This window comes from Semicossyphus pulcher, unplaced genomic scaffold, assembly GCF_022749685.1.
Source record: "Semicossyphus pulcher isolate SPU_LCO1_2020_fin unplaced genomic scaffold, fSemPul1.0.p SCAF_17, whole genome shotgun sequence".
Lineage (NCBI taxonomy): Eukaryota > Metazoa > Chordata > Actinopteri > Labriformes > Labridae > Semicossyphus > Semicossyphus pulcher.
This window is the reverse complement of record NW_027211681.1, coordinates 28,297,501-28,321,979: the sequence shown is the minus strand read 5'-3', so window position 1 is coordinate 28,321,979 and position 24,479 is coordinate 28,297,501. Positions and strand designations below refer to the sequence as shown.

The 24,479-nt window shown below is 46.4% G+C and overlaps 1 protein-coding gene across 1 annotated transcript in view; it reads left to right on the top strand.

Annotated features, from left to right (window-relative positions):
- The first annotated feature begins 2,482 nt into the window (after positions 1-2,482).
- strn (striatin, calmodulin binding protein) overlaps positions 2,483-24,479 on the top strand; it is a 42,918-nt gene continuing 20,921 nt past the window's right edge. The window contains exons 1-2 of the mRNA XM_069666277.1: positions 2,483-2,822; positions 24,193-24,296. Of these exons, the coding sequence (XP_069522378.1) occupies positions 2,601-2,822; positions 24,193-24,296 (326 nt within the window). The 5' untranslated portion in view covers positions 2,483-2,600. The remainder of the gene's footprint in view (positions 2,823-24,192; positions 24,297-24,479) is intronic.

The window sequence follows — 24,479 nt, the reverse complement described above, 5'->3', positions numbered from 1 at the left end:
GCTGTGTGTGTGAGTGTGTGATGGAGGCAGCGGCAGCACAGAGCTGGGTGAAATGCGGTCAGAACCGAGCAGCAGTTAAATAGAGGCGGCTGAGTCGCATCAGCTGATTGGCACATGGGCGCAGCAGCGGCAGCGTGAATCATCTGCGGGTTTAATCAAGTTAGAGCCGCGGAGGGAGACATACACGGACACACACCGGGGGTCAGAGGCTGCAGGGCCGTGAGGGAGACATCAGAGGAAGAGAAGCTGCCTAATCAGATCAGTTTTACTGATGAAAAAGCACTAATTCTCACAACTGTGTGTAAGAGCTAGATTAAGTCAATGCAGACTTGGTTTAAACGTGCATCCTTTCCAACGGCCTGCAGGGGGCGCTGTTGCAAAATCAAGTCCAATATAGAAGTCTATGAGAACTTGCTCCTCCTCCTCTCCTGATGTATTCCCTCAGTAAACATGTTCCTAATGAGTTTATGGTCTCAGTCTCTAGTTTCAAGTCTTCTTCAACACAGCATGATGTTCATTTAGTCACTGATGCTCCCATTGAGAGTCACACAGACCAGGAAGAGGGGCGGGGTTAGGGCGGGGCTACCTGTGATTGACAGGTTGCTACCACAGCGAATGAAAAAATGTATTTTTCAGCGTCTAAAAAACGCTCTGAGGAGTCGGATCTTCGTTTTTTTCAGTAAGAACATTTTGTCTAAAAGCTGCACTTAGCTAGCTTAAATTAGCATCTGATTTAATATCGCAGCTGCAGTTAATTATGGATGTAAATTGCTGACCAAGCTAGCAATAGCTGAAAACTTAGCATACGCCAACCCCTCCATCCTCTTCAGCTCCACCCTTTTTTCCAAATATGGTCACTTCTGGTTCTAAAAAGATGGCAGCAGCTAAAAAACTACAAACTACATTTTTACTAAATTAAATTATTACAAACACGTTTAAATTATTCGCATGTTTGAAAGGAAATAGCAGTAAATAATCAATTTCATGCTTTCAAATGATTTTAAAACAAAACATAGATAGCATATATGAAGCATATTTAGACATATTGGATACAGTTGTGAGCGCCCCCTAGTGGCCAGGAGGAACAACAATAAGCAACAACAAGATGTATCTGAGAGAGTGAAGCTGATTGCTGCAATGATGCTTTACATTAATATCACAGCTTTAGGTAAGAACCCTAATCATAATTTACATCATTTCAGCTGCTTTAAAGAAGAAATTAAATGTCAAAACTTATTATAAAAAAAAAAAGAAAATGTATAGATTAGATATACTTTTATTGTTCCCTTGGGGACATGTTTCCTGGTCCCCGTCCGGCTGCAGTTATATGGCAAAAGGCCATAAAATCCACTGGATTACTTATCTGAAAACATGATATCTTCAAACCAAATTAAAAAAGAAATTGATTTATTTTAATTCATAAGCAAAAATATGTTTGCTTTTATTTTGTAACTCTTGTCACCATGATGCCATTTCAGCCCATCTACTATTATTATATGTTTCATTCTTAAAAGTGGTATTAATTTAGCCTAAGAAACCATATAATTGTGTTTATTCATAATAGACCAGAACCTATAAAACCATCATGACATAAACAATCAATCTGGAGGTACGTTAACTAAACTCTTTTTCAATTAGATCATTTTATTTGTCCTTCATGTGATCAGCCAATGGCGTGGAGATTTACTGCAGTGGGTGGGACTGAGTGGGGTTGATATCTTTGCACAGGTGTGTGAAGCCATTTAATGTAAGGCAAGTGGCTGTGCCTTCAAAATAAAGGTTTGTTTTAAGAGCCGTAGTAGTACAATCGTGTTCATGTAGGTGTCTGAAAAGAAACATCATATGACTGACGTTTTAACTTAAAAATTATATAAATTTTCAATCAATCAAAGTTTTTTGATTAAAATTAAAAAATAGACATATCGTACCTATTTTATGAATATTCTTTCATGTTTTTATTTTAATCTTTTACGTTTTGGACAGCAGAAGTGCTGCTGATCACTTGCTTTCTATTTATTTAAATTCTATTTATTCGTTTACTGTACAGTAAAACAGACGAATTCCTTGTAACTGGCAAAAAAATAAATAAAACACTTGACACTTCTCTGTGCTTACCAGTGTACAAAATGGATAACGATCGTGTAATTAATAATGAAATAAACATTGTAAAATAATAATCATACAAGCTGATCAAAAAAGAATTGCAGACCCACTTTATTTCGGCCAGGATATTAGACATGTTCTTCATATTTCATTATTTACAATTTATGAATATTAGTTTAGTATACATTTCCTGCATAATTGATTATTTCTTTTTTGGCACGTATTATATTTATGTTTAATGTATTATTTACATCGTTTTGCTGCACGTGTACTTACTTACGTTGGTTTTATTTTGAAGGACCAGGCAGGAAGTGCAGTTGTTGTGTTTTGTCCGTTAGCTCGACGATTGTCTCATCATCTGACAGCTGGTTCAGACAGGAGTTGTGCGGGCCATCAGAGAGGACTGTTGATGGACTATATTTCCCTCCGGAGGATTTTTCTACGAAGCGGCTGAGAGAACCGGACCGAACCACAAGCCACATCGCCCCGGTCCGGCCATGGACGAGCAGGCGGGCCCCGGTGTCTTCTTCAATAACAACAACAACTCGGGGCTGCCCGGTGCTGGGAATATTAAAGCTCCGCAGACTGGGGAGTTCGGCGGCGGAGAGGCGGCCAGGGCTCAGTACAACATCCCGGGGATCTTGCACTTTCTCCAGCATGAGTGGGCCCGCTTCGAGGTGGAGAGGGCGCAATGGGAGGTGGAGAGGGCCGAGCTGCAGGTAAGCACGCGCACATACAGAGGTTCCATTGTCGGACAGTGTTTTGTGTGCTAGCTAAGCTTCGTCCTGAAGGATGAAAATGTTGCGCCAAACCGCATTGGAAAATTTGGGAATTATATTTTAATTGCTTGTTGGTGAGAAAATATTCCTCATAAAGTGTAATTTATAACTTGATTTGAGGGTGGCATATTAGTGATTTGTGTCGGCACTGTCAAAACTCAACAATTAGCACACTTTGTGATGACATTTGTACTTTATGGATGCTTCGAGCTGTTTGCCGCTCTTGCCTGTCGTGTACGTTTATCTGTACACGGAGTGACGCACATTCTTTCTGAAATGTAGAGTTGTGTTGTTATATGAGCTGCGTTGCTTATCATTGTAATGCCGAATTAAAGAGCTGCCCCATGTGAATATGGAAAATGTGTTAAATACAGTTTTTGAGGTTTGTGAGTCAATGTCAAGCAAGATGAAACAGAATTACACAATATTTAAATGGTATTTTCGCTCGATGTTGTCTTCACTCATCATGTATGTGCGCTACTTGCTAACCAGGTTAGCTGTGGTTGAGATTTCAGACTCTCCAGTTGGTACTTAGTCGAATGTGAGTAGTTTTATAACATTTTCCTGTTAGATTATGTGTGTATAATCCGTCCAACCTGCCTTTTCTGAATTGGTGATGCTTGATTACCTTTGCAGCGCAAAACCCCCTGCGTGTCATCCATTATCGGACATAAACCTAACTGCCTTACATTGTTTTGGTATTTTCTCCGCGACTCTCTTTTATTATCACAAACCGACATGAACTAAACAATCAAGACTATCCAGATCCCCGACCATGACACTAGATTATGTGCCCCGGATAGTAGACAGCGCTTCTGCTGGAATGTGTCCGATAAAGGATGCACAGTCCTTGTATGTCCATGTTGTGCGTGATCTAGGTGAGTCACGAAACGTAGGCGTGCAGGTGTATCAGCTGAAACTTTATATGAGGAGAAAACCTGAGGCGGTCTGCAGGAGCTGTCTAGTGTTGTGTTTGTTTCCAAAGATAATTTTAATACGAAATCAGAAAAATCGGGGCTATCTCACAGAGTGAAGAGATGTGTGTGGTGTTCAACATCCTGTGAATATCTCTATGGCCCTGTGCTGAAATTTAATTTGAACAATTCAAATGTTTCAAACCAAAACTTTGCCAATATATTTTACTTAGAAATATCAATCACATTAATTTGCTTAATTAAGACCAAACAAGAAGAAAACCTGTCTCTGTGTTTATGCTGATTAAGCTGCATCAGGGTGCACAAGGTAACTTTAGAGACATTAGCATGCTATGCTAGATTTTAAAAAAGTATTAAACACAAAAAAAGACAACGTAAATCCCTCCAAAACACACAAACATGCTGCTCCTCTCTGCAGGACTAGTTCATGAGAGATTGTCTGGAGCGGATTGCATCGTTATCGTCGCTAACTGCATCACGCTAGCTTTCTCTGACAGTCTTGTGCAATTAGCTCGTTAGCTTTAGCTTGTGGAAGACTCAGTGAGCGTGTGGGCAGATTGACAGGCAGGTAAATACAATTCAATCAGATATTAAACAATAGTTAATTAGCATTTAATTATTTTTTCTGAAAGTTTTTATTTTGAAACGTTGATAAATCAGACGGAGCTGTCCGCGTGTATTCTTATAACACAAAGGCTAATACAGTTTATTTACACCACATAACTCCCGCTTTGCTGTGTCTCATTTAAATGAACCTCCCACCTGTTTGCTCCTCTCCTCCCACCTGTACAGACTTCACTCTGTGTGCTAACCATCAGAATAGCACACAGACGACACTCATCAGCCGACCCGAGCTGTGCAGAGACAGCCTCCATGAAGAGAGTCACTTCCTGCACCATTAACCTTTACAACAACCTGCCAGCCAATCACAGAGCAGCGTCCTCTGTGTCTTCTTGTTGTTTGAGGGCTTTTATTCTGAAGGTGACAGATTATTGCCCCCACAGAGCAGAGACGGTGTAGAACAGCTCTCTACAGTAACGTCTGATTTTTAATTTTCCTTCCTGTTGAGCCGGTCGGAGCGTGACGGAGCCGGCCGACCGACGGGGCTGGAAACCAATTTCAGCTGTAAATCCATTTGTTCTGCTGCTGCAGACGGACGGCACGTCATTAATAGGAGTCACTTCCTCTGAGGCCGGCCTCTGCAGGGAGGAGGAAACGGAGGAAGCTGGCACACAAGACAGGACAGATTACAGTAACATTGCACTGTGCATGCACGTGTCAACACACAGATAGTCCCTGACAGGCTCCGAATGATTCAATCTGGTGGAAACATAAATCACACATCGGTGTTTCCCAGGAAGTGTTTGTCAGAGCTGCGAGGCTGCAGGCCGACCTTCCCCCTAACTTGAGCTCATCTTGTTTCTTTCTTCATCCAGGGAAATGATATCAAACGACTGGAAAAGATAAAGTCAGAAAGAAGTGAGCAGGAAATGATTTCATATCCGACCGACAGCCGGCTCTTTTAGAAAACGCTGGTCGAACATGTGACTCCTGAGGCTGCAAGGAGAGTTTGGTTTGGAGACGACCTGATTGGACCCTCAAACTGAGTTCTGTAGGATCTACTTTACAAAGTCTGGCTGTATGAGAGAGAGGGCCGTGGATCGTGTTGGAAACAGGAAGAGAGGGCCGAGGGCACCAACAGCTTCATATGATATTGTTGTGTTGTTATGATCAAACCAAGTTGTTATAAAGGCTCTCGATGATTTGTGAGGCAACTAAATGAGTTTTAACATAAAATGATCTGATGTTATCTACGGAAGCCCTGAGCGGACATGCATACATACATTTTATTTACTTTATCTGGAGGTAACAGCGCTGCAGCACCGTAACGTCAGATGATCATAACCCGTCTCCTCAGAGCACAAACACAGGAGCAGGCTGAACGGACCTCAGGAGTGTGGGCGATGGCAGCATGTCTCTGTGACGTCACAGTGAGCAGCCGGTTGCTCTGTTTTCTACATGATCCCGTCATCACGAGAAAACCAGCTTTGATATCTCGAGATAACACACAGGAACACAGAGTCAATAAAATGTATGGATGCATGTCCACTTAGGGCTTCCGTAGTTATCATATAGGAGTCAGGGGCTGAGAAACACGGCGGTGCCACACCGTCCATCCTCACCAAACCTCGTCTTGTTTCCTCACACATCCATATTTTTGCATCACATTTCTGAAGGTATAGCCACTGTTGCCCCCTCGCCCCATGCTGGGTGTGTGTCGACGTTTCAGGGGTCCAGCAGCATCATGAGGCCCAAGCTATGGCTGCTCTGTGCTCTTTGGCCTTCAAGAGCAAAGCGGCGATTCTAGCGGACGTGCGATCGGGGTCCATGTTCAGATCGAACACGTTGATGCTGCTCGCCACGCCAGGAGATCCTGAACAGCCTGTCCCGCGCGAGCCTGTCCGGCGTGACCTCCATGCGTCATTACATTAAATAATCTTATTGTGGTTTTGCAAACATTGGCCACATATGATGTTTATATATATACAGTGTGTGTGCGAGTCCTTGTCGTATATGTTTGATCTGTGACACAAACCTCTTCTTGTGTCAGGACCGATGAGCCTCCTTTAACTAGCATCACCTCGGTCAATTCCTCCCCAACATGAAATACAAAAAGGACATTTATCCTGCCCCGGGTGTGTGTGCGTGTGTGTGTGTGTGTGTGTGTGTGTGTGTGTGTGTGTGTGTGTGTGTGTGTGTGTGTGCGTGTGTGCGTGTGTGCGTGTGTGCGTGTGTGCGTGTGTGCGTGTGTGTGTGTGTGTGTGTGCGCGCGTGTGCGTGTGCGCGTGCTGGGATGCGACACTGAGGTGAAGTCATGCGTGAGCCGTGTGAGCGGTCACACTTTCCATCGCTCCGGTTCAGGAGGATGTTTGCCGCTCGGCTTCCTTCCTCTCTGACCGTGGATTAAAATACGCCAACATGACACACTGACACACCGATACGACGACACACACGGGGTCCGCAGTGATCCCGCCGCGGTCTCCTCATGAATCATGTCTGAAACGTCTCTTCTCTATGTGAGATTTGCTTTCCATAAAATAAACATGTAAGAGAGGTATGATACAGGAACAAGAGCAAGCGAGGCGGACCCTTACCTCACCCTTTACCCTGTGAGCCTTCAGAGCACAGGTGTTCCCACATTACCTGGACTGCTTTTTTTGTGCACCAAGATCAGTTTAACCATCAGCCCCCTGCCCTCTTATGAACAAAGCTGATGGTTGATGGCATGTTGGTGTTCAAACTTGACAAGTTGAAACTTTGCTAATCAGAAAGAATCGCGTGAGGACATCTGAACTTTATTTTTGTTCATGCAAAGTGAAAGTGATGAAGTACAGAACAAGAGCTCAGAAAGACGAGAGGAAAACATACTTCTTTAGGCTTAAAGTGATGCATCATTAGGGGCGTGGCCTCTTTGAGTGACAGCTGGGAGCTGCTAGCTGTCTGCTAGGTGTCCCCTCAGCTAACTCAGTCACTGAACGTAACCTCTGGGCCGTGTTTGTGCTGTTGGAGCCTTTTGGAGATTTGTTCATGTAAATATCAGACAGATAATCTGTGTGTGCGCTTTATTGGACGAACATATTTATATGTTAGCACCAATGATATAAAGATGGACGACGCGTCTCCATCTGCTCCCATTGTACGAAAGTGATGCCAAAACAGCCCTGTGATAGGCGCTGCCATTTTGCGATGGTGACGTCATACGGAGCCAGAGTCTGCGCAGTGGAGATCGGCGGGTGAAGCGGCCGTAGCCACTTCTGCTAACCCAAACACACACTTAACTTACCGAAAAACAGCAAGGATCCCACACGCCGGCGTGTTTAACAGCAGAACAGCTTCTTGTGTTGCTCTGAGGTTAACATGGAGGAGGCGGGCTTTATGAGCTATACTGCAGCCAGTCAGCAGGGGGCGACAGAGAGGGTTTGGCTCCACTTTTAGGGAGCTGTCATGTCGGCCATCTTTTTAAACAGTCTATGGTTAGCCCTGATTAGCAGCTGTCTGTGTCTGTGCTACCTGCCTGTTAGCTCGCTCACTCTTCAAGAAGAAAATGTGTGAACGAGCTGCACGGCCGCCACAAGCTCCCTGAGCGTCTAAGAAAAGGACTCAGTCAGCCACCACAGCATGAGTCTCACTCTGCAGGACACACGATGGTTAACTAGCTCGTTAGCGACAACACGTCAGCCACAGGTCTGTGCAGCTTTGATCACTTGGTTTGGTTGGCTAACCTCTCGCTCCTCTCCAGCTCCACCCTCTCCTCCACATGTGGTCTTCTTCTTCTGGCTCCAAGAAAATGAACAACTTGAGGCACAAACCAGGCAGTCATTAAGTCAGAGATGCAGAGGAGGATTAATGTTAAAGGATTATTACAGCTGTTATTACTTCTCGCTCCCTGTACACAAACATTACTATCAGTGTGAAGGTGTAGATGGAGCAGGACCTCCGGCGTGTGCTCCGTCACTGCTGGAGCGAGGAGTCATTCTGCTCTCATCTCTGCTGCCTCATTCTGTACATTATCCACTAATTACATGATGTTCACACACACACACACACACACACACACTCACACACTCACACACTCGTGCGCGCTCACAGGCAGATATGCAGTGTGCTCCCTGTGTGTGTGAGGATTCAGGCTCTGCGTGCTGACAGTTTGACACATTGTTCACATTCCTCCACACCTTGTTTGTGCAGCTCTGTGCAGCTTTATACAGCACACACACTGCGTCACACACAAGTGTGTTATACCTGATTTAATGTTCAGTATGTGCGTCTCGTCAGAACCTTGTTGTGTGTTTACTCTGCAAACAGGAAACAACATTTTATCACCAAGACGCTCGTGATTTATAAAGTTTTGCGTGTTCTGAGACGTCAGGAGCAGAAAGTGTTTGTGTTCAGAATGATGAGAATAAATGTTAAAGTGCAGACACCTCAGACTCTTCAGTTCAGTCATGAAGTATATCTGTTCTTCGTCACGTCCCATGAGCGTCACCGTGTCCGCCGTTCATCCTGGTACTTTTCTGTCAGAGGAGAGACCTACTTACAAAATCAACCTGCAGAAAGAGTCTGCAGCATACATTACCCATAAGGCCACCTTTCTTAAAGAATCAGCCAGGAACGCTGTGGATGTGTTGCTCCTTCACTGAGCGATGAAAACTTGAACCTGTTTCTGGGGCTGAAGGTGACACTTGGACTTTCTGTGCAAAGCATTAGCATGTTGAGCTAACTCTAAAATCTCTGCTGTGCCCTCCTAACTTCTTCCTACGGTCCCGTCTCTTCGCTCACCTGCGATAACTTGCTTGGATTCTGAAAACAGACTCGTAGTCATGTTCAAAATGGCTCCAGTGTAACTGCAGAAACCTCACAGAGCCTCTTCCTTCTCGGAGCAGCAGCACTTTGGTGCTTTGTGTCTGAATAATGCAGCTGCAGGCTTGTTCAGTGTGAGGCTTCATGCATGAGAGGGAGAGAGAAGTGTGAGAGTGTCTTATGTAAGCAGTGAACCTGCCGATCCTTCAGCCCGACAGGAACACTTCCTCCTTACAACAAGAACCGGCCCGGCGCCTGTAAGCCAGACCTCAGTCCTCCTCTCCTTCTTCTTCACACTCTGTCTGCCTGTCTGTCTGTCTGTCTGTGATGCTGCCCTATAAGGAATGGCATGCACACCTGCTTGTTTTTTCAGACGGCCGTCCGCTCGGAGGCGAATGCCACCCGAGCCACGCCTCAGCGCCGTACCCGGCTTTGTTTAACCAGGCCTGCAGCCAACGTTTCCCCTGAACACGCTCCCCCCTCAGCCTCACATGAACCTGCGTACAGCCGGAGCTGCTGCCCATGATACACAGCAAGCTCCACTGCAGCTAAAACCTTTGTTTAGAGAGTAAATAATACCTGGCCAGAGGATTCAAACAGGTCAGATAGAAGTAAGACGGAGGCGTCAGGTGTTTCACATCCAGCTTCTTAAAGGGGAAGTCCAGTTCTTCGTTTTTTAAAGGGACGGGGAGGCATTTCAGCCTCATCATCTGTCTCATGTAGCTCTGATGAACACATCAATCAAGCCACAGTGAAACATTCAGCATATCCAGTATTAGACTGCACGATAACATCCTTTTTCTAACCGCGTGTGACTCCTTCGAATGCTCACACATCACCTCCGTGCTCCCGTGAAGCTCGCTTTACAGATGCAGGAGCAACAGCATGTCAGGCTGTGAACCTGCAGAGCTCTCCTCCTCTGTGAAACAAACAGACCCAGGCTGCGTCCCAGCGGCTGCAGCCTTCGAAGGCCGTATCTGAAGGCCGTCGGTCACAGCAGCGTGCGAAGGCTGTCCCATTTCGAAGGCTCCTTCAGATGCACCCGACTAATGCGTCCTCCGTTTCCCCGGCCCATCGTATCCCAAGATGCACTGCGCGCTAATTCAAACGAGATGGCGGAGTTTTAAACGGCCGAGGAATACGCTGTTAACGTTAACGTTTTGGTTTCAACTCAGTCGAATAGCTGCGTTACACATGTTTGAGAAAACCAAAGGGCCCTTGAGACAAGTTATCTCTTAAATAAAAGGTTAAGTTATGTGATGTTAGTTATGCCAGCTAGTTAGCCCGCTAGCTACCTGTTGCTAGGCGACAGGAGTAGTGTTTAGTGACGCAAGGGTCGACCAGACCGTCTCATTTCAGGTCGGCTTTAACGTCTGCGCAGGCGATGAACGGAGCGTCCTCCGTGCACCGCCTCCTTCGACAGCTGCAGCCCGTGGATTGGGACACAGCTGCTGTGATGAGAACCATTTAAACCACTCTTTCCAGTCTTTGACCTTTGACCTCCCAGTGCTGACAGCTCAGAGTGCAAAAGAGAGAGGCTGAGAATTACCAGGAAGTGTTGATAGCCTCACACACACACAAACACACACACACACACACACACACACACACACACACACACACACACACACACACACACACAGAGAGCAAGTGGAGTTTAGAAGTGTCAAGTGTAGGTGGTATCTGTGGTGAGAGCAGAAACACACACACACATTGTGAATTCCTTGTGTGTTTGTGTGTGTGTGTGTGCGCATCTGTGCGTGCGTGCGTGCGTGCGTGCGGACATTAGATCCACTTAACGAGCAGATAATGACGGTGGTGATATTGGATGATCACAGTCGTTACACACACGCAGGTTTGTGCTCAAACTTCAGACCGACGTCCTCTGAGGGCGACACGTTGAGCTTTTGCACGTCGATTTTCTCATCCTAATAAATGTGTCGGACCTCTGAGGAGCTGCTGCTGTTTGAATGCTGCAGGGTTGGACGTTAGCGCCCGCCACACGCAGGTGTGTCCGTTAGCCACGGTGGGGGTTAGCATAACAAGTAATGCAATTGTAACAGCGATTTGTGACACTCCACTGCGAGGACTGAATCGTAAGTCTGCTTGTTTCACTCGGACACTTTAGCGAGGACACACGGGGGCTTCCCAACTCGGCTAACATTTTAGCAACAGCTGAACAAGGTGACGTTACCTCACAGGGGTAAAGAGAGCTGCGGACAGAACCTCTCAGGAGGAGACAAAGTTTGAGCGTCCTGATGAGTGCGTTTGAGCTGTTTCCCCTCTCACTCCTGGAGAACACTTCGTGCTGGGTTGCTTTAGTTTGAGCAGAGACAGAGTGGTTGCTTGGCGAGGATTTCCTTTGCTCTGCTCCTTCCTCCTCCTCCTCCTCCTCCTCCTCCTCCTCGGCTCCGCTCTTATATTGTTCTAATTAAAGTCTTGTCGGCTTCAGTGGAGCGAACGTGTCGCTAACTCGCCCTCAGGGGAAGAAGCGAGTGGGTAAGGGGCTTCGTCACGCCGTCACCATCCCTGCTCATCTTCAATCCTTCCCTTCCCCCTTCGACTCCCCCCCCCCCACCACCAATCTCTGCCTCCTGCTTGATCTCTGCTCCTCTGGGCATCATGTCAGAAGACTTCCTCCCATCATCCTCTGTCTCCTTCACACCTCCGCTCCTTCGTTTCCCTTGTAAAACCGCAGGAGTTTGGTGTGGAGGGGATGCCGTGTCGGACGTAGCTGAGGCTCCACTTCTGTACGAGAAGAGGAGGTGGAGACGTTGGCCATCTTTATAATGGAAAGCTGAACTTTGAAGAACTTCTTCAGGAGCCTTTTGTGAGATCAGAACATGAAGCGACTTGTGTTCCCTGAGTGAAGCTGCAGCTCTATGAAGACAGACTTCATCAGACCCCCTCCTCTTTTACTCAGCAGCTTATCCCCCCCTCCACCCTCTCCGTCGCTTCATCTCCTCCTCTCCGGCTCCCTGGAAGAATAATCCCCTCACTGCTCCAGATTTAAGCGTCGGGAAATCCCCCTCCCCACAGGGCTCTGCTTTGTGTCCTGATATACTGCGGTGGTTTGCTGCATGTTAATGCGACGTCAGCGAGGGGTCACACGCAGGCATCGGGCTGATTACGGGGTCTTGGGGAGCGGGATATGGAGGGCGGTTAAATGGGGTTACAGAGGCTCAGGTGACAGGTATACAGAGGGGAAAGACGGCTGTATGACCTTCTGTTTGATGCACTGACAATAAATCAAAGAGTTCTCAGTGTTTGGGTTTGTGTCTGCATGTGTGAACGCAAACGGGCGAATTGTTCTCCCTGATTTATGCAGACTTCTTCTAGTAAAATGTCGGCACGAAGTCGCGCTGAGTCGATGTGTGAAGGCAGCAGGTCGTACCGGTCGCGAGTGGGCGGGGTGATGACGTTTGGATCATGTGACCGGTGTGAACAGGATCGTTTACAAGACGACAGCAAAGAAGTCTGCAGACTGGAGAGGGGAAGAGATTCAGGAGCTGCTGGCTGCGAGGACCACAGCGATCTTTTTACGTCATGTCCTGCCTCATGAGACCGCCCCGTCTCACGCCGCGAGGGGCATGTGGGCAAATTTCTGGGGCAGGTGGAAATTGTCAGGAGCCGAGTGCACCAGCTGGGCGTCTTATCTCTTACGTCACGCTTAGCTACGACCAACTTCTCAGTTGGAATTTACACCGTGTGTACCGGCCTGACTGACACCGGTCGTAGCTGCGCCCAGTCTCATGATGCACGTCCACATGAACACTCGCAAACGGTGACTGTTACCAAGCAACACACGTCTCCACTCGCTGACGTCTCTCATCAAACGATCCACAGAAGATTTGGATAACAAAAAGTAAAACACATTTTACGGATCGTGAAATGAGGAGTCGTGTCCGATGTACATTTGTCATGTCTCCCTCTGTCCGTTCTGAAAGACCCGACTGGCACAAAATCTGAGCTCCATCAGCGCCTGCAGGGCGGAGACAGCTGGTGCACCCGGCTCCAGGAGTGCACGTGTGTAAATGGCATCAAGCACTAGCTGTAATAAAAGTGAGGAGTCTGTTTGGAAAGAGTTTCCTCGGTCATCTGAAGCGTCTGACCTCGAGCAAACATCGGTCTGCTGTTTAGTTAGTGTAAAGTCTGTGGTTAATAAAACCAGCAGCAGCTCCTTTATTCGGTGTACCAAACTCCTCGTAGTCTTAATTAAACCTGCTGCATATTAAAACACCACCATTATAATAATGATCTCCTGATCCTCCCACCTTTCCAAACAATGCACCGTGCTAACAACTGAAATCCGGAATAATTTGCACCTTCTAAGGGCTCAGATTGATCTTTCAGTTGTGAGTGAGTCCTACGTTGACTCTGCAGCCCAGCAGCCCAGCAGCCAGTCAGGACTCTAACACACTTGTTGTAAACAGCAGAAGTCCTGGTGTGTGTTTGCTGTGTGTCGATCTGCTCAGCTGTGAGTCCTCCCACGCTGCCTCTGCTGCAGGACGGAGCTGATGTTTGTCTCTTACAGGATCTCCGCGCGCAGCAGCTCCTCGCAGCTCCTCGCAGCTCCTCGCAGCTCCTCGCAGCTCCTCGCAGCATCGGGCTGCATCGGGCTGCGTGGGAATAAACTGTAGTGGATATTGATTTTAAACAGGAATTAAACCAGCTTTCAGAGGAGAGGTGTCCTTTTGTCACCCTGACTCAAAAATACAGCGGAGACATTTAAAACTAAAGCAAGACACAGGACACGTGATCCCTGCACAATGACTCTTTGAGAGCCGTAACGTGATTGGCCACAATTGCAAGGGTTGAGCCAAAGGCGCAGCGATTGGTTGAATTCACCTGAATGTGTGTGATTGGGATGTAATGAGCAAAAAGAGGCGTCATGCTCGCTCCGTGTGTGTAACTATAGCAACAAATCAACATGACTTTTTTATATAAGGCTTTATTGTTTCATGTGTTAGGTGACCTTTGACCTCAGATCAGTGACATGTTGGGTTTGAAACCGGAGGTAAAGTTACTTCCTGTTTCCTCTGAGTCCTTTAATATTATTTCTCCGTGATGAGGCTGCTGTGCGGTCGTGTCGTCGTTCTGTAACCACCTCTCATATTGAAGCGTTTTGTAAGCGTTTCCTGGGCAGACCTGAATTCTCCATGTTTATATAACCCGTCATGAATCTTTAAACGGCTCTGAGGACTTTTTCACTGCTGATGAAACTGTGTCGGTTTCAGACTGAAGCCTGAATGTGACCTGAAAAACAAAGCGGACCATCAGAGAGAAGACCGACTATTTCTCTATCGTCATGTTACAGATATAAGTCAGATGATAAATAAGAAACACCCAGTTAGACTTTCAAAATAAAGGCGCATGAAAGCACTAATAAATAAGTGATATCAGGTTAGACTTTCAAAATAAAGTGGCCAACTGAGTTCAAGAAAAAAACTGCAATGACTTTCAGAATAAAGCCGTCAGATAAGGACTAATACACAGGAAGGAGCTGGTTAGATTTTCAAAATAAAGTCATTTTAGCAGAAACATCTTTCTGAACCAAAGCAGCCGGTTTGCATGTCTGCTCCGTCTGTGGTCTGACGTAGAGCTCCGAGTCGATCGGAAAAAGAGGCTGATGGGAATTTTTAAAAAGTGGGTTACCCAGTTTGTCCCGCTTTCAGAGAGTCAGGAAAGTTCTTCGTCTAAAACGGAGCCGCTCCAAACGTGATTTAAACTTCTAACCTCAAAGAGTTGGATGAATCTTTAGGTCACTTTGTTTTCCAAATGATTAACACAACAATGATCGAGTCTATGGCCAATCGACACTGTGTCACAAAATGCTCAAACCAAACCCCATTCAAAAAACACTCATTTTAAAGTCGTGTTCTCGTCGTCTCACAGACAGACCTGACAGAGCATGACCTCAGCCTCTTTACTAACCTGCCTCCTGATGTAGTTCTCTCAGCATCCTCTCAGCCTGTTTATTGTCATTAAATCTCAGTAACATCTGTTTGTTGTGGCTTCATAGCGCTGCAGTGAGACAGATCTCAGCCCACCTGTGACTTGCTAGATACAGTGAAACTGTCACTCAGCGGAGACAGAAGGACAGGCGCTCCACAGCTGAAACAGAACGCCAATAGTTGGTGTCCATCAGAGAAATCCTGGTACTGATCCGAACAGCTCATCACACTGGGCACTGGTCAGCCTGAAGGAGCTGGAAGCAGCAGGAGAGTTCATCAGACGCAGCTCAGGAGGAGGAGGGAGGTTAACCAGCTGTGAGAGAGGACAGGAGATGATCTGATTTGTGGTCAGTTCATTAGTTATTCTGAACTCGCTCCTTCTGTTAGCTCTTTAAGTGATGTGATTTTTAGTTCTGGTTCTAAATAAGGAGAACCCGAGGACCACCATCCGTCACAGATCCTGCAGGCGATCCTTCTCCCTGCAGCGTTGAGGCTGAAACGCTCCCAGACTTTCCAGGGTTCAGGATGTGATGGTGTCGCACCGGCTGCTGACGCTTCTCAGTCGCTGTTTTGCATGTTCACCTCTGAGCAGAGATAGTAAAGATGTGACCGACTAATTATTGACAGTGAAATGTGTTTTTTTGTCGATGTGAAGTATCTGCACCCGTCCAATCAAAAACATGATTTCCTTATTGGAAACGTTTAAGTTCTGGCCTCCTGCTTCTGAGTTTCCTGCCCCAGCTGTCATAAAAGGCAGCAGATATGTGGAGCATAAAAACGGAGCACTGCTCCTCCGTGTGAAACACCTGACATCCTCTGTAACCTCGGGCAGCACGCACAACATCTCTACAACTTTTTACACCCACATTGATTTCTGCACCTCGGTGTAATTTGCACTCAGACTTTGATCATGTTTGAACTTGTGTTTGAAGTTGATTTTGTACACCGTGTGATTCCTGCTGTAAGCTGCAGATTCCCCCCCGGGGATAGATAAGCTTTCTGTCTCTCAGAGCTGTCAGCGGGGTTCAGGCTCAGTTTGGATTCCAACGTCAGACACAAACAGACACAAACAGAAACACTGCTCTGACTTCTGTAGGTTCTGTAATCAATCAATCAAATTTTATTTGTATAGCGCCAAATCATAACCAGGGTTATCTCGAGACACTTTACAGAAAGAGCAGGTCTAGACCGACTCTTTGTTAAGTTATTTAAAGAGAGGCCCAACATGAATCACCATGAGTAGCACTTAGCAATTCGGCACATTGGCAGAAAAACTTCCTTTTAACAGGCAGAAACCTCGAGCAGAACCAGACTCATGTTGAACAGCCATCTGAAGAGACTGGATGGGCCGAACATGGGATAGAAGGAGATGCAGGATAGAGACAGGCAAAGAGAGCAACAACAACATATGTCCTTGTTACATGAACAACAACAGACACATACTTATGGTTACAATGCCAATAATAGTGGTAGACTAGGGTGAAGATTGGCTAAATAAATAAATAAATTAGCGAGAGAAGCAGAGTAATGATAAAGGCTGAGGTAATCGTAATTGTAACAGTTGAAGTCAACAGGTCTACTATTAGCATTAGCAGCAACAATAATGATACTATGGGGAAGGCTGATGTTAGTAGTTGTTGCAGTCGAGCAGGTCCACAGCAGCAGGTGGTCTGCAGCAACGATCCTCAGGAACCTTCAAGACAAGGGAGCACAAGAACTCCCGGGAAGATATGTGGTTAGTAATGTTAATGGGACCAGAAGATACCGAGTTAATGAGCAGCATTAATATGACAGAGAGAGAGAGAGAGAGACAGAGAGGGAGAGGGAGAGGGAGAGAGAGGGAGAGAGAGGAAGAGAGAGAGAGAGAGAGAGAGAGAGAGAGAGTCAGAGAGAGAGAGAGAGAGAGAGAGAGAGAGAGAGAGTCAGAGAGAGGGAGAGAGAGAGAGAGAGAGAGTCAGAGAGAGAGAGAGAGAGAGAGAGAGAGAGTCAGAGAGAGAGAGAGAGAGAGTCAGAGAGAGGGAGAGAGAGAGAGAGAGAGGGAGAGAGACAGAGAGAGAGAGAGTCAGAGAGTCAGAGAGAGAGAGAGAGAGAGAGAGAAGCTTGGTGTGTCAGATCCCCCGGCAGTCTAAACCTATAGCAGCATAACTATGGGCTAGTCCAGGCCTGAGCCAGCCCTAACTATAAGCTTTATCAAAGAGGAAAGTTTTAAGTCTACTCTTAAAAGAAGAGAGGGTGTCTGCCTCCCGGACCTTGACTGGTAGATTGTTCCAGAGGAGGGGGGCCTGGTAATTGAAGGCTCTACCTCCAACACTACTCTTACAGACTTTAGGTACCACAAGCAGGCCTGCATCCTGGGAGCGCAATGTTCTAGAGGGGTAATATGGCACTATGAGCTCTTTAAGATATGATGGTGCCTGACCATTAAGAGCTTTGTAAGTAAGAAGAAGGATTTTAAATTCTATTCTAGATTTTACAGGAAGCCAGTGCAGAGAGGCTAATACAGGAGAGATGTGATCTCTCTTCCTAGTTCTTGTCAGCACACGTGCTGCAGCATTTTGTAGCAGCTGCAGAGTTTTTAGTGACTTATTAGAGCAGCCTGATAGTAACGAGTTACAATAATCCAACCTGGAAGTAACGAATGCATGGACTAGTTTTTCTGCATCGTGTTGAGACAGGATGTGTCTGATGTTTGTTGTGAAGGTGAAAGAAGGCTGTCCTTGATATTTGTTTTATGTGGGAGATGAAGGACATATCCTGATCAAACAGAACTCCCAGATTCCTAACAGTAGTGCTGGATGCCAGGCTGATGCCATCTAGGGCAGCTATATCATTAGAGAAAGAGTCTCTAAGGTGTTTTGGGCCGAGCACAATAACTTCAGTTTTGTCTGAATTAAGTAGCAGAAAGTTTCTAGTCATCCAGATCTTTATGTCCTTAAGGCATGCTTCTAGTTTAGATAGCTGATTGGTTTCGTCTGGCTTCATAGATAAGTATAATTGAGTATCATCTGCATAACAATGAAAATTAATGGAGTGTTTCCTCATGATATTACCCAGAGGAAGCATATATAAGGTAAAAAGAATCGGTCCGAGCACAGAACCTTGTGGAACTCCATGACTAACTTTGGTGTGCATAGAGGACACATCATGAACATTAACAAACTGAGATCGATCTGATAGATAAGATTTAAACCAACTTAGTGCAGATCCTGTAATGCCAATTAAATGTTCTAATCTCTGTAACAGGATGTGATGGTCTATCGTGTCAAAAGCGGCACTAAGATCTAACAGGACGAGTACAGAGAGAAGTCCTCTGTCTGAAGCAGGAAGTAGATCATTTGAAACTCTCAGTGCTGTCTCAGTGCTATGGTGGACTCTAAATCCTGACTGAAAGTCCTCAAATAAACTGTTGTTATGAAGAAAGTCACATAATTGATTAGCGACTGCTTTCTCAAGGATCTTTGAGATAAAAGGAAGGTTAGATATAGGTCTATAGTTAGCTAAGGTGCCTGAATCTAGGGTAGGCTTTTTAAGAAGTGGCTTAATTACAGCTAGTTTAAAAGACTGGGGTACATAGCCCGTCGATAAAGACATATTGATCATATCTAGTAAAGAAGTGCTAATTGAGGGAAAGACTTCCTTAAGCAGCTTGGTTGGAATCGGGTCTAAAAGACAGGTTGATGGTTTAGAGGAAGATATCAGAGAATTTAGCTCAGGAAGGTCAATTGGAGAAAAACAGTGTAAACATCAGGTGTGTGAGCAGTTTCCAAAGATACATCTGCACCAGTTAACAGCAGGAGGTTACAGAGTCTCTAATCTTTAGCATTTTGTCATTAAAGAAGCTCATGAAATCATCACTGCTGAGGCCTATAGGAATACTTGGCTCAGTGGAGCTGTGACTCTCTGTCAGCCTGGCTACAGTGCTGAAAAGGTACCTGGGATTGTTTTTATGTTCTTCTATGAGGGAGGAGTAGTAGACACCTCGAGCATGCCGTAGGGCCTTCCTGTATTTATTAAGACTATTTTGCCAGAGTAAACGAGACTCTTCTGTTTTGGTGGATCGCCACATTCTTTCAAATTTACGCGACATTTGCTTCAAGTTACGAGTTTCTGAGTCATACCATGGAGCTAGCCTCTGTCGTTTGATAATCTTCTTTTTTAAGGGGGCAATCGAGTCTAGAGTACTTCTCAGCCAACCTGCAGTACTATCAACAAACTGATCAAGCTGAGAGGGACTAACATTAGCATCAGAGCTTTCTGTAGGAAACAGATGTGGTAAAGAATTAAAATGCAGGTTCTGAGTGCTCGAGAAGCAGAAACAGTCGTCACATACGTAACCGTTAGATAATATGTTGTTTTATTCCCTCACTGATGGGATTTTATGTCTCAGAGAGCATCAGGGAATTAGTTTACAGCCTGTTTAGCATATTCGCTGCATCACATGATTCTCAGCCTCACCGGAGTGGAAACCAGAACCACAGAAGAAGAGCAGCGTGGGGTCGTCAGAGAGCGGATGTTAATGCATGTAAATGTACAGAGCTGTGTCCTCCACATTCAGCCCTCCTCCTCACTGTGGACGTCGCTGCAGTAAAGTCTATAACTGTGAGACAAGACGCCCCGACCTGCTGCAGAGGACTTCCTACACCTGAAGCACCGTCATCCTCAGACGGAGGAGCAGCACAGGACGCAGAGGATGTTTCACTCTCAGGGAAACTGAATAAACGCAGCAGAAGGAATACTCAAAGTCCCACCCCCGACTGATGTACTTCCTGTTTTCCAAACGCAGATCCGGTCTCATTTTCAGAATGAAGTTTCCGTCCTCGTCTCGCTGAGGTGCAGATGCAGTTCCCTCCAGTGAGGAGCGACCCACTTTAAAGTGTGTTTGACATGAATGAAGGCCCGAGTGTCCTACTTCCTCCTCAGTGCGTGTGCGTGTGTGCGTGTGTGTGTGTGTGCGTGTGTGTGTGTGTTTAAAGCGCCTCCAGGCGACGGCCATAAACCAGATCATCAGCCTGCATCGTCCTCTTCGCTCAAATCAAAACAATGAGTCACAAATTGTTCTTGGAATATTCTGGAGATTTAAAAGTCGACCTTCAACTATTTTTAGGTCACAAAAGTTTTTTTTAATCTTCTTCTTTGTCGGTCAGAAGTGACCATATTTGGACGAGAGGGTAAGCTAACACGAGAGCTAGCTTGGTTTGAAAGGTGTTTCCTTCTTTAATGGTAACAAAGATTTTAATTTGGATGCTAATTTAGGCTATCGGAAAAAACACTGTGTGACTCTCAATGGGAGCATCAGTGACTAAATGAACATCATGCTGTGTTGAAGAAGACTTGAAACTAGAGACTGAGACCATAAACTCATTAGGAACATGTTCACTGAGGGAATACATCAGGAGAGGAGGAGGAGCATGTTCTCATAGACTTCTATAGGATCAACCTTCTATCTGCATCCAATGCAGTCGCCCCCTGCTGGTCATGAGAAAGAATGCAGCCTCTTCAGCATTTGCTCAAGAAGTGGCAATTCTTTTGACCAATCACAGTGTGCGGAGTTTTAGCTCCGCCTTTAGGTCCCGGGTCTGTTAAAGAACTGATCTAAACGGGACTTAGCTTTAGCATGCTAACAATTGCTAACTAGAAGTAAAAACACAGCTTAGGCTGTTTGGCTAACTCATGACTTCAGCTCTTATTTAGTTATAAAGTTGAGAGTCATTAAAATCCATCCTGAAAGGAAACTGAGTCTGTAAAAACATTTCTTGGCAATCAGAATAAATCTGCAACAACCAACATCGCCTCCTGTGGAGCTGCTAGCATGGCTAACGGGAGAAGATACCTACGCCTGGATCCCACAGGATCCGTGTCCGGCGCGTTCCGTCTGCGCCGCGGTTCTGGTCCGTCAGACGGCACGAGCCCTCGCCCACAGGAAGCGTGTCTGATCCGCAGCGGAGCGCTGACCCAAGCAGCTGGATTCGTGAGATCACAAGATCGCGGGAGAAATGCGAAATCACGCAATAACATCAAAACAGAGCGACACACAAACAACAGTTCAGTTTGCACCTCCGGGGTTGATCATCATCTGGAGATCATTCAGTGATCTTTGTGCTTCTACCGTGGCTGAGGACACTACTCCTCAGGTAGCGCATTGTTAGCTAGTTTCTTTAAAGGGGCCGTATCGTTCGCATGTCTGGGTGTTTATTGTTCACAGTGAAAACGTGAAAACTGCATAATCCCGTGTTTTCCAGAAGGACATGTTTAAAAAGGTCGCCTCTGAGGGGGCCGTTCAGACAGGTGCAGGTTTCTACGTAGAACTTTGCTATCGCTGAAGTCGACCAATCATCATTCACCTCGGGCTGCCTTCGCGCACGAGCTTGCAGTCAAGTCGTCAAGATTTCAGCTGACCATTCAGACACTTCCTGGTGATTTAGGCTCGTACATATACGGCCGAATAACCGATCCTAGAGCAGCCATGTTTTCTACAACTATGGAGTGACGGTGCAGTTCGGCCACTCCTTCACGTACTGTCAGCCAATCGTGGCTGAGGTCGGACCTTGGAATGACAAAACGGCTCGTTGGTTTCAGGAGGAAGGAGAGGCTCCGGACAAGAATTACATTGAAATATGACTTTGTTTAAAAAGAAACAAACTTTACCAACGTGATTCAAAAACACGTCAGAATAACAGAAAATTGATGGCAGAGCTGAAATATGTCCCTTTAATAAACCGAAGCTAACAGCAGTTAGCATCTGTTTGGAGCGGCTTGATCCAGTGTAGGGGAAACAAAGACAACTTCAGTCTCCTCAGATAAAGAGGTAAACACTCCTGCATGCAGCCTCTCCGCTTCTGCCAGCTGGAGCTGTTTGTTTTGATCCCTCGTATTAATTATAGCTGACCTGGTTTATATAGCAACGGTACGCACACATAAACATCGGTGTGAGGAGGAGGAGGACCTCAGGGGTCCAGAGGGCTTTGGGGGGAGCTTTAAGGGCTGTGATGTCATTGTGATGTCGTGCATCCAGCTGGCTAACAGCTGGGTAACATCTGGATCCATGACATCCAGAGCCTGCAGCCCTGAAACACACCGTGCAGTTTCACTCAAGGACGAAGAGGAGCATCGTTTCGCTCTGACAGATTTGTTACTGCCTCTTATTTTACTGAAACCATAAAGTTTAGGAACAGTTTGATTCGCAGCTCACCTCCTCCTCACATCATCTGACCTTGACCCCGCTCAGGTCACATGTCGTCTGTTCCCACGCTGCCGGGTCGTCTGAGAGGAGACTTCAACGCGGATCAGACGCCGAGGCGTGACGTGTCACAAGTTACCTTCAGTCCCTGTCCCATTTCCCAGCAGGCTTTGGGACCTTTGACCTTTCGAGTACCTGCTGACCCCGTGGACATGGAGTTTGTTCTTATCACTTGACTTTCCATGAACTCTGATTGTTTGGTTTAGAGAAAGGTGTTCGGTCATTGGTGTCATGATTTGATTCAAAATCACATCTTCAGAAGATTTAACGTCCAGCCAGGTTTTATTTTTGTAGTTTACAATATAATATTTTACCTTCTTTCACAAAATAGACGGCAGAATAATCCATCGTTTTGTATATTTTATTTTTGTCACTGCTTCAAGTGACAATCTGTAAAAATCCAGCGTACACTTAAACTGACATGTTCGTATGAAGGACTGTTTAAAGTGGCTGAAGGACTCGTGGTGCTCCTGACCCCGTCTGCAGCCTAGCTTCGCTTCCTGAGAGGAACTCTGGCCGGCTTCTCCTAACAGGGGCCGTGCTGACTCTTACCTACTGTCTGTAGTACACCTGGTAGTACCTCATACAACCCCACTTCAAACAAACTGAACAGTTCCTTTAAGCTCCACCTCGTACACAATAACAGAAATCCTGCTTTTACATTTTTACCAATCGATTTGAAACTACGCTGCCGGTGAACAGCACACCAATGCACCCGACCCCTACGCCTAACCTTGCAGCTGGTGGGCCCACAAGGCGGCGGCTCCACGTTGCTTGTTCGGGCTGGGCCCAGCCGGGCCCCATGGCCACCAGACGCTCGCCAACGAGCATCCCCCCCAGGTCTGGCTCCAGGGGGTAGCCCCGGTCTCCCTGATCCGGGCGAGGTAGCTGTCCCTCGTCTTGCCTCTTCATAGTGTTTTTGAACCGCTCTTAGTCTGGTCCCTCGCCTGGGACCAGTTTGCCTTGGGAGACCCAACCAGGGGCTTGTGCCCCGGACAACACGGCTCCCAGGTTCACAGGGACACGCAAACCCCCCCACCACGTTAAGGTGGCGATTAATGGAGGGGTACGCCCCGTTCAACTGGGTCACCTCGCTGAGCCTGCTGCCTCCGCGACCCGGCCCCGGATAGGTGGAAGATAATGGATGGATGGATTTGAAACTTTCCAGACTGATATGATAAAGATTTTTATGGAGCTATGGCCGATAATATCTCGTATGCGAGTGTATTAATGATCCAATGATAGAATATAGAAGAGTCTGTGTCAGTGGATGTTTCCAGTGTTTGCATGGAGGGACGGAGGCTGTTAGTTTGTGATTGTTGGCAGATATTTCAGCGTTCACAGCACTTCCCCTCAGAGAAATCACACACCATTTCCTAAATCCACAAAACCCACACACACACACACACACACACACACACACACACACACACACACACACACACTCAGCATTCAAACCTCTGAGGAGCTGAGCACCAAATTAGAGATAAGCGCAAACAGAACGAGACTGTCTGCAAGTTTAATGATCTCTGAGGGGGAATTAGATCGTCACAGAGGACCGTGAATAATTACAGCAACAAAGATCACAGCAGCTGAAGGATCCACGTCTGCTCACACACTCACTCTGGTTTATTCTCTCATCAGCAGCATGTCTAATGTTTTCATCCGTCCCGTTAATCTGTTAGCTCTCTCTGCTTGTGTGATTCTGTTTTTCGGTCTCGTGACTCTAACAGAAAACTCTGTGGGATGAATCTTCACGAGTGCAGCTGTCAAAAAGAATAAAGTTCATCTGTAATGATTTCATGTTTGTCTGTTGTTTCCAGGCTCAGATCGCCTTCCTGCAGGGCGAGAGGCGCGGCCAGGAGAACCTGAAGAAAGACCTGGTGAGACGGATCAAGATGCTGGAGTACGCCCTCAAACAGGAGAGGTCAGCAGAGCAGCTTCTTGTGTCGGTCTGAAGCAGATATTCACGCTGATGGAAAGTTCAATGACTGTAGTGTTACGCCGGGAACACACCGGATGCCGAAGCGCTGCAAAGCGCTGCGAAGCGCCGCGCAACGAAAAATGCGCGCGAGCCGGAGCACTTCCGTTCACACCAGACGCGCATGTC